Source organism: Papaver somniferum, unplaced genomic scaffold (assembly GCF_003573695.1).
Source record: "Papaver somniferum cultivar HN1 unplaced genomic scaffold, ASM357369v1 unplaced-scaffold_139, whole genome shotgun sequence".
Classification (NCBI taxonomy): Eukaryota; Viridiplantae; Streptophyta; class Magnoliopsida; order Ranunculales; family Papaveraceae; genus Papaver; species Papaver somniferum.
Window position 1 is genome coordinate 2,797,457 of NW_020623156.1, and position 10,631 is coordinate 2,808,087.

Below are 10,631 nucleotides of genomic sequence, written 5' to 3' on the forward strand. Positions count from 1 at the left end.
TAATGGTACTAAACTAAAATAGGGTTACCATCCAACATCCACCCTTTTTTGATAATAGCTAACTACCCTTATATGATTAGTTTTAATGATTATGATTAGATTTAATTGGGTCGACCAACCGGAAGGCCCAAATGGAATGATCGCTTTTATGGCCATTTTTTTTTATAAAATGAAACCTAATACAAATGTGTAATTTGATAAAAAGATTGGATAGAATATTCCTAAAAGATTCCCGTCACATGGAAAATTTTGGTTACTTTTTCATTAGACAAAATTGTCACTCCCTTTTAGTCCACTATAACTTTTTATATATCCTATATTTTTCGGGGGCATAACCTTATGCAGTAAGGAAAAGGTATACTTTCACTCGGTTTCAGAAAAAATGATACTTTCTCCCGTTTCAAGAAAAATGATATTTTCTCCCGTTTTATGAAGGGTCATTTACAAAATACTCATACTTTCTTTTTAGTTCAGTCACAAATTCATCATACTTTTGTTAATCATCTATAAAACAGTCATAGTTTGGGCGACATAACAGTTTTTCAAAAAAACTGTGTTAAATGTCCCCAAAATACCCTCTATCCTAACTCAACATCTTTAACTGGGGTTAACCTGTTGATGACGTGTCTGGTAGATCGACGATGTGGCATATCGATGACGTGGCAGAAAATCATACCGTTCCCAACAGTCTTATTTCACTTTTCTTTATATACCCTGCACACATTCATACCCATCTTTCAATTCCAACAACCAAAACATATAACATGTTCAAACCAAAAATGGGTGGAGGCAAAAGTGAAATGTGTAGCAATTCAAATGATGCAAGCATCAGTAGGGTGGTTGATGGATCAAGCAACATCAACATTATTTGTTGTTTATGTGAGATTGGAATGCATGATCCTATTGACTGTCCATGGATATATTCAAGGTGTATAAATGCACCTTGTAATGGAGTGAGAAAGTTGTTGAAAGGTCAAACTGAAGATCATGTTGCTGAGAAGTTCTTGAGATGCTCAATCTGCTCATACTTTGAGTGGTTTGCAGATGCCACAAACCAAAAAAGATCCATGAAAGTTCAACTTCCAACTCCATATTCCTGCTTTGCTTGTGGTGAGAATAGCCATATGCACCACAATTGTCCATGGAAGAACCAACCCTGCAAGAAGAAGAAGTGTAAGGGAACTGTGATGCTTTTCTTACCAGAATGTACTCAACTATAACATTGCTTACCTCAAATGCTCCCACTGTCTTGATTTTCAATGGTTGTCTGATGTTTTCTTCAAAGCAGCAAAATCCAATGTAAAATAGACATCTCTGAAAATGGCAGAATATGCAAGAAAATAGAAGATCTACAAATGTAATGAGATACAATTACAATAAAAAGAACATTTCATGAATCTGACACCATCAAAATAACATAACATAGCATATTAAAATTAAGATCATAACAAAAGTGAGTTCACCATCCAAAAGATAACTAACCAACTGCTGCAAACAGATGCAGTAACAAAAGTAGTCTTAAAAACAAAAAAATAAAACATAATCAAGAACATACAACATTACTTATTGAGTAGTAGGAACTGTAACCTTCTTTCCTTTTGGTTTTGGAACTGTGAAAGTCTGGACAGTGTTTGAGTCAGACCACCAACACCTACAATGCTCCGTGACAGTGTTTGATGCACCTGCAGTCCTCTACCAGACCTTCCTCTACCACCTCTTGAACCTCTACCTCCTATGGATCCTCTACCACCTGTTGTGTTTGTTGATGATGCAGAAGCAACAACATGTGTAGGTTGAGAAGATGATGCAGAAGCAATAGCAGATGAAGATGAAGCAACTCCTCTCCCTCTTGTTCCTCTTGTAGCTCAACTGCCTCTCCTACTGGTACTAAGTTCAGCTGGATCTGGCTAATAAGTGGAGTGAGATCCTCCTCGAACCATGGTTCTCTTCCTATTTCCTTATGGATTAGATCCAACAGGTGCACCAACACATGTTCTCCTGTTGTGCCAAATTGTCTTGCATCTTGTACAAATTCTAACCTTCATTTTTGTGTGACCTTCATCATAAGCTCTCTTTCTCTTCTTACATGGTCTTCCTGGTTTTCTGATGTCAATAGGAGGTCTCATTTTGAAACTGTCTTCTGGATGCACAATAAAACAAGAGAGAAAGAAATAATAGAAAATAATAGAAAGAGATAAGAGAAAGGGAAAAGAAGAAAACCCTAAATAATAAAGAAATATTTTCACTAAAGTGAAAGATTCCAAAAATAAAAATGTAAATTACATATAAGGACATGTACAGTAAGGGTAAAGTTGTACATTACCTCATCTCATTCTTCTGGACCTAGTAATAAACCCATCTCAGGAGCATAAGTAGCTCTCAGAGAATCAACCAGATAGCATTTGTTGCAATAACTTCCACCAAAAAAACAAAAAATCATTAATGTTGCCTGAATCAATAATAAAGGACCCATTCAATATGAAACAGAGCCATTATATATGAAAAAAACATACAAAAAAGTAGGGAAGAAAACTCACTCAGCCCAATTGATTCTCATATCCATCAATACACATATACCATGTAGGCAAGGAATTCCTCTAAGTTGCCACTGAATGCAACTGCAAGTTTTGTCAACAATATCAACTTGAAATAGATCATTGGTTTCAATGTTATTCACCTCATATAATCTGCCAGAAACTGCTCCATTAACTCTCAAGTGACCTGTGCATTTCTGCATCTTCTTGATCAACTTCAAAACACTAGGCACCAACTGTCCAAGTTCCAACTTATCTGCCTCAGCTCTTCTTTTATAAAACATACCCATAATGAGTTGACCATATATCATTCCAAAATGGGCTTGTCTCTCATTGGGTCAATCATGTTGTTGAAGGATTCACAGAAGTTACTGTTAGTGTGCTCAGAGCTTGTGGATTGATCATAGAAGGCCCTAAACCACTGTTTTGGGAGTTCTCTCATCATATATGCTGCTGCTGATGGGGACAACTTCAAATGCTCATCCATGTGGACCTAGTCATAAAAGTAACATTATGAACTAACCAAGGCAAAAATCTAAGAATCTCAAATAATATAATTTTGTTGAAGGAATTACTTTCCAATGTCTTTCCTTTTAACATAGTGCAACATTGCATACCAGTTGATGTAGCTTTGTAAAATTTGCATACATATGTCTGCAGGTGAAAACATAAAAAAACAATAAGAATCACTGAAACCATATAAAGCATGTTAACATATAACAAACAAACTCAACCAATCCATCTTACCTGAAACAATATCTTTGGTTATGATCTGGAAATAATTAAAAAATGGTTTCTAAGAGCAACTACAGTGGTGCGATCAAAACCAAAGACTAAAGAGCAAAAAAAAGACCAAATTTTGGATTTAGTCCGTGTTGTAACGCTACGGTGGTGGACTATATATGATCGAGCGAACATATAATGTGATCCCATATGTGAAGCGGAAATATAATATATGCCTGATGGGTAGCCAGGCGAAGATATAATGTGAGCCATACACAACAACTCATGGAACGGGGATTATACAACCGCCCCACATGAAACGTACATTATACGTTCGCCCGTTAACAAGCGTACATTTTAAGTTCGCTCGACTATATTTGGGTTTGGTCTAGGTCCCAGACCAAATATAGTCTAAAATTTGGTTATAGTCAGGTTTTTGCTCTTTAGTCCGTCCCATTGCGTCTCGTTGCTAGATCATATTTATGGGTTTGATCGCCCACTGTGGTTGCTCTAACAACCCTTTTTGACTGTCTGAGATAAAAGTCAGCTTTGCTCTAGGGTGATTTATAATATAAGACTTCGACCATTTCAAAAACAGGTACCAATTTTCACCAACTTCATTTCTAGTAACCATTATAGCCAATGGCACTACCCTATTCTCTGCATCCAATGCAGTTGCAGCCATCAAACACCCACCATGCATTCCAGTTAAAGACAAGCATCAAACCCAACCAAATTTCTACAACCAGCATGAAATGCTTTTAGTGGTGCTGCAAAGGCGATTGTCATGGACTCAAAGCAACCATCAACACTGAAATAAAAACATGAAACATATAAGCAACTAACTATGTACATTAATATTCAATTTCACAGTTACAAAAGTGGAAAAAAAATGGAACTCACCTTCCATATGTGTAGTTTGTCATAGACCCAGGGTTGGTTTTCTCCACCATATCACAAAATGTTAAAACCAGTCTATAAGACTCTTCATAACTGCCATTTACTCTTTTTAGTAACTTTGTTCTAGCTCTCCAATCCACATGATAGGGAACACTGGTATTATGAGTAGTGTGGAATTGTTCTTGTGAACTGAAAGGATTTGGCATTGGGTCTCCATTCTTCAGCTTATCATACAAAAACTGAGCTACAAATTATGCATTTTCTGTCCTATTTTTTTTTATACCTTCAGTCACTCATGTATGCTCCAGGTTGATCTTTCTGACTATGAAGGTAGGTTCATGACTTCTAACACTTGCATATATAAAAAAACTCACAACCCTGAGACTTGTTATACTTACAATTAACTTTAATCCTTTTTTTTTATCATTAGGCTTCAACTTGTACTAGAACTTTTCCTTCACTGCATATGCCCTTCAGTGCTTTTTAAAGTCTTGCCTATCCATAAACTCCATCCCCAAAAAGATTGTATCAACATCCACAAATTGCTCAGTATCACCAGTGTCATCATCAAAGTCGGTTTTTCTTTCAACAACTTCTACATGTGCCCCCCAAACTTTCTCATACTGATTGACCCATATTGTTTCATGACCATCATCCTCTGCAACTACTTGAACTGATAAAGTCCCTTCATCATCTTCAGAATCAGAGCTACTAGAAGTATCACCACTATCACCATCAAATGGTACATCAACTATTGGTGTTTTTCCTTTGGGGTCATACTCCTCAATAACACCACAATTGTTATCATTTGATGCTTCATCTACAAAAAAATGAAGATAAGTTAAAATGCAGATAAAGATACGCAGACAATCAAATCAGTGAGATATAAACATTACCTGCATTTTCCTTTTTCTTATATAGTTGTGGATGTAAGAAATCAAAAGAGTCCATTCCCCCAAAGTAGTTGTTCACAAAATCAGTATACACTTCAATACCCAACTCTGCATCATTAGCCACTGGACTTCTACAATCACCAATGGGATGACAAACATCTGGATCATTATTTGTGAGTTTATGTTTTCATACTCCAACTCTAACTGTCTTGACTCAACTGATATTTCAGCATCCACAACCTCATCATCATCCACATTAACAAATAACTTCTTACCACGGACACTACCCAAACTTCTTGTTCTTGCATCAATGGACTTCCTCACCAGCCTAGGACTTCTCCTTAATAGCTCAGGAGTTTCAATATACATGAACCTCTTCTTAGGTGTCAAAAAAAATAGCTGGGTCAAGAGTGACTGGTGCTGCACTCACTAATACACAAATGACCTTTAGCCACGCCAAATATAAATTTCCCTGTCACTCCTTTTTGGTTTTGGCGTGTCTACAGGGTATACTTCTACCCTATAGACACGCCATGTTCAATGTGCGTGTTCATATAAGTGCTTTCAGCCACGCCATGGCTAGTAGCGTGTCAAAATTTCAATCGTTTAGTCACGTTAACTTCAATTTTTTGATTGGGCGTGTTTATAGACCAGTCTATGGCCACATTAGGTATTGGGCGTGTTTATAGACCAGTCTATGGCCACATTAGGTATTGGGCATGCCAATATATGGCGTGTCCAAAAGGTTAGTCACGTCATTTAAGGTATGGTTTTAAAGTTGGTTCATTAGACACGCCAGTATATGCGTGTCCATAGTGTATGATTGATTGACACGCCAAATTCAAAGTGTCACCAAAAAGTTCTTCTTTGGACACGCCAGTATATGCGTGTCCATAGTGTACGATTTAAAGACACGCCAGTATATGGGTGTCCATAGTGTAGGACATATAGACACGCCAAACTGAAAGTGTGGCCAAAAAGTTCTTCTTTGGACACGCTAGTATATGTGTGTCCATAGTGTGCGTTCTATAGACACGCCGGTTTTATAGCGTGGCTAAAAAGTTCGTTTTGAAAAAATTAATAAAAAGCTTTCGCCCATATTCGAATGCATGACCTCGAGGGAGTTAGATAACGTACCAATACACCAAGCTGCCCATCTCTATATGTTTATGATTAGTGTTTTGAAAAAGCTATACTGGTTCAACTACTCAACATTTTAATAAACACGCCAAATTAAAATGTGGCCAAAAGGTTCTTATTTAGACACGCTAGTATATGTGTGTCCATAGTGTGTATTCTATAGACATGCCGGTTTTATAGCGTGGATAAAAAGTTCGTTTTGAAAAAATTAATAAAAAGCTTTTGAGCATATTCGAACGCAGACCTCGAAGGAGTTAGGTAACGTATCGATCCACCAAGCTGCCCATCTTTAGATGTTTATAATTAGTGTTTTGAAAAAACTCAATACTACTCACTACTCAATAAACACCCTAAATTTTAAGCCTCTTCAATCCTATGGGATGGATTCCAATTTACAGGTTTCTCAAATTTTGAAAGCTCAATTCTACTCACTACTCAATAAACACCCTGAGTTTTTCAGATATTCTTATACTTCTACTCTGATCACCTGCTTTCAGTCTTTATTTGGTCATCAATGGATTTGGAACAACTTAAAGTGCTTAAGGTTCTACATGTTTGATTCTGAAAGGTCTTGTGCTCTATGGAGCTTGTATGCTGAAAAATATGCTATTCAGTTACCTCTCTTTGACTCTGGTAAGGAATTATACTGCTTTCTATTACATTCAAATACTACTATATTATTCTATTTCTATGACATTAATCAAACCTATGCTACCAGTTGGAAAAGCTCTTATGTCTACCGTGATAAGACTATAAACCCTATAAATCAATCTCCTACCTCTATATTAAACCTTTTCAAAACTTCCTCCGAGACCCTTCTTAGCCACTGTATCCAGTTCAAAACCAAAAATAAACAACCAAATCACTCAACCAAACACAACAAAGTACATCAAAATTACATAACCACCAAATTAACCATCAGCATCCACAATACCATTAGTTCCATACCCATTGTCCACAATACCACTAGTTCCTTACCCAAATTAACCAAACACAACAATGTTACTGCTAATTTTTCATCCAAAAACAACAAGTACCAGAATTCAAAACAACTTATTCACAGATTAACTTAATCCATCTGGAAGGGAAGGGCTGTCATCAGATCATACATCTGGTGCAGTCTCCTTGCAAGCTGCATCCACCTATGGTGTAGTCTTCAGCCTTGTCGCATAATAATTTCCCCTTGGAGTAGGCACGGGAAAAACTACATCAGAAGGCACATCATTAGAAGCAGTTATCTCACCGGGACCGAGGATGTAAATATCATATGCAGCTTCTGCCAATTGATGCATCACTGGTGCCAACATGAGACAATTGGGGAAGACTACAGTATCACTGGGATGGCCAAGACGCTCATTCTCTCGAATCTTGGCCTTGCTAGTAGCAAGAACTGGTGCAGAATAAAATCCTTTCCTGGCGCCACCACTCACAATCTGCTCTTCCTCTACAAGAACAACACCCTCATTGATCACAAATTGTCCCTTGTCAGGGTGAACGGCATACACCACCCATCCTTCCTTCGCAGCTTGGAGTTGGGGCATCTGAGAACTAAACACTTTAGCTTTGGATCTATCATGCACTGTTGGCCCTTCTTTCTTGACACCTCAAACACTTTCAGAATCTGCTTGCATACCAGGCTCTATCTCATCACTACTACTTACTTGTATTACCTGCCAATTCGGAAAATTGGAGAAATTCGGATCAATACCATCATCAAATTCACCAAAATATCTATTTACGGTTATAATTTTAACTTCCTTCAAAAAAAAAGTTATAATTTTAACTATCAACACCCAGAAACCAAAAACTACTACTCCCCCCGTTCCGATTTACTTGACGTTGTAGAGTTTTTCACGGAGATTAAGAAATACCATAGAGAATAAAATCTTTCCAATTCTACCCATATTAATTCTTCTTAAAATTTTAAATGACTAGTTTTTAGTTTCTGGATTTTAGAGAAAGTTATCAATTCCCTAGTAATTTACTTGGGATATACTACCAAACTAGAGTAGATTTAAAATTAGAGTACTGATTACAATAAAAATTAATGATATTGTATGATTCCAAAGCAAGGGAAAATCAGTGAGAATATGAGAAAAATACTAAAACTATCATCTATTTTGGAACATAAAAAAAGCCCTAAAACATCAAGTAAAATGGAACGGAGGGAGTACAAGAATACCAAAAATCAATACCTGCTTCCCATGCACATTAAGCTTGGTCCTCTTGCAGCATGGCTCATAAATAATACCCAAATTTTTCGACATGGCTGGTTGATTAACCTGATTCAAATACTCGAAGTACTCTCGCTTCGACATAGATTCAATTATTGGAATATGAACTGGGAGTTGCAAAATGGAATGTGGAAGTTACAGAGTTTCTGAATTGGAAATTAGAACTGCTCTCCCACCTTAAGGCTCTTTGGATGAGAAGACCAACAGTTAACACATCCTACCCATCCATTTACAATCTCCGAGATCAACTATTGGAGATTTTGTGGAGGCACATGCCTACTAAATGCATGCAAAGGCCTATAGAACGCAATCCCAGTCCATTGGCCATTCTGGGCGAAAACATACACTTGGCAGCAATATGACAAGCAGGTTCCCAAATCGGGTTAACCATGACCCAAATTTGAACCCATATACAGGCCCGCAAATGTCCATACTCAGTTTTGCCAGAAAAATTAATAAAAAGCTTTTGCCCAAATTCGAACACATGACCTCGAAGAGTTAGGTAACTTATCAATCCACCAAGTTGCCCATCTTTAGATGTTAAAAACTAGTATTTTGAAATAACTAAACTTGTCCAACTACTCAACATTTTAACAGAATGCATGGGCATTCTGGTATGAAGGACAGTTCTAGTAGGAAGAACATTTTTAGCAGGTTGCAATGAAGCCTCCCAACTGGTGATGCCATCTCCTAGTCTGCATAAAACATAAAGAGTCAATAAGACCCCAAAGATAAACATCAAAGTTTGGTGACCCACCATATACTCCCTTAATGGCAATTCCAAAGAGGGTAGAAGTTTTAATGGGAATTAGGTGTTGAAAATAGGTGTTGATAGGGTAATGATGGTTATTAGAGTGAAGGGGGTACGTACACATGGCTTTGAATGGGCGTAGTTAACAAAGAGACATGACGGTTAACTAAGCGCCATAAATGGAATTGAATGGGAACAATGGGGTATTTGAGGGGTTAATTAGCAGAGAGATTACCATTTTCAGAGAGATCTTTAACAGAATAGGAAAGGTTTAGGTTTAGCAAACTAAATTGATAGTATGGCTGATCCTGCCCAGAATTCAACCAATTCCATCGGAAATCTTCCAAATGCACCACCGGTAACACCTGAATTTGCACAAGCCAAGTCAATTCTCCCTTCTTTGAGCATAGATGAATTGCGACAGTTAAGAGAAGATGCACAGTCTGAAATTGATCATCGGATTCAAGAGCAAACTCGTCAAAGAGAGGAACAACAACAACAGGAGGAGGAAGAGCGGAGGCAAAGAGATGAACGACGAAAGAAAATGATGTATGATGAATGGGTGCAGAAATATTTGGAAAGGGGGGGAAGAAAGGATGGGGAATGGGAAGAGAAGCAGGAGGAGGAAGTTGCCCGGAGAGCCAAAGCACTCCAGTATGGAAGCATGACTGAGGATGATTCTGATGCATCTGGTGGTTCTGAAGCAGATGGGGAGGATGGTGAAGACTTGGATTCAGAGAATGATGATAGCAGTGAAGAGAGCATAGTTGGGAGAATTGCATATGATGAGCGTCATCTGAGGAATCGATTTGAGTATGAACTTGCCAATCCCAAAATCTACCCACAAACCATAAATGAGGGAGAACGGATTGAATTGAGTGTGAGTGCAAGAATTCCTTATTTCGATGATGAATCATACTTCAGTGGAACTTCTCCTGCACCATCTGGCAGTGAAGATAGCGAAAGAGGTGGAGGTGGAGGACAAGATGATTTGTGGTGAGAGCCACAAAGTCGCCAGAAGAAGCCAAAATTTTAGGATGTGTATAAAGCCTGAAAATGATTAGCAAGTGTTTTATGAAAAGGCTTTTCTAGTGATTTCCTTGTCTTCCAGTTCTCTTGAATCTGTTGCTATTGGTGATGGTAAGTTTCTTGATACTTTTTGAAAATATTCTGTCGGTTTTGTTAACAGAGTCTTTTATGTTTGGGGAGGTTTTGGTTTTTTGAAGTTTGTTCAGGTGTTTGGGTGTGAATTGGGAAATAGTTTTTTGGTAGTTTGGTTCAGGTGTGATATGTTGGTAGTTCAAGACTGTAATCTTTTGAAAGTTTGATGGGGGAGTGAAATTGTATTGCTGAATGCATAATTGGAAACTCTTTGTGTGGGATTTAATGAAATGTTTACTATAAGCTTCAAAGTTGTTTGAATGTTGCTTGTACTTGTTTATGTTGAAATCTATTA

The 10,631-nt window shown here is 37.6% G+C and overlaps 1 protein-coding gene across 1 annotated transcript; it reads left to right on the forward strand.

The window, feature by feature from the left end:
* Window positions 1-9,473: 9,473 nt before the first annotated feature.
* Window positions 9,474-10,175, forward strand: LOC113335289 (cilia- and flagella-associated protein 251-like). Its single transcript, XM_026581391.1, has one exon. It carries the CDS (start codon window positions 9,474-9,476, stop codon window positions 10,173-10,175), a length of 702 nt encoding a protein of 233 aa, XP_026437176.1.
* Window positions 10,176-10,631: the final 456 nt, after the last annotated feature.

Coding starts and splice junctions, on each gene's coding strand:
- LOC113335289 (XM_026581391.1), top strand. CDS start 9,474: ATGGCTGATCCTGCCCAGAATTCAACCAATTCCATCGGAAATCTTCCA.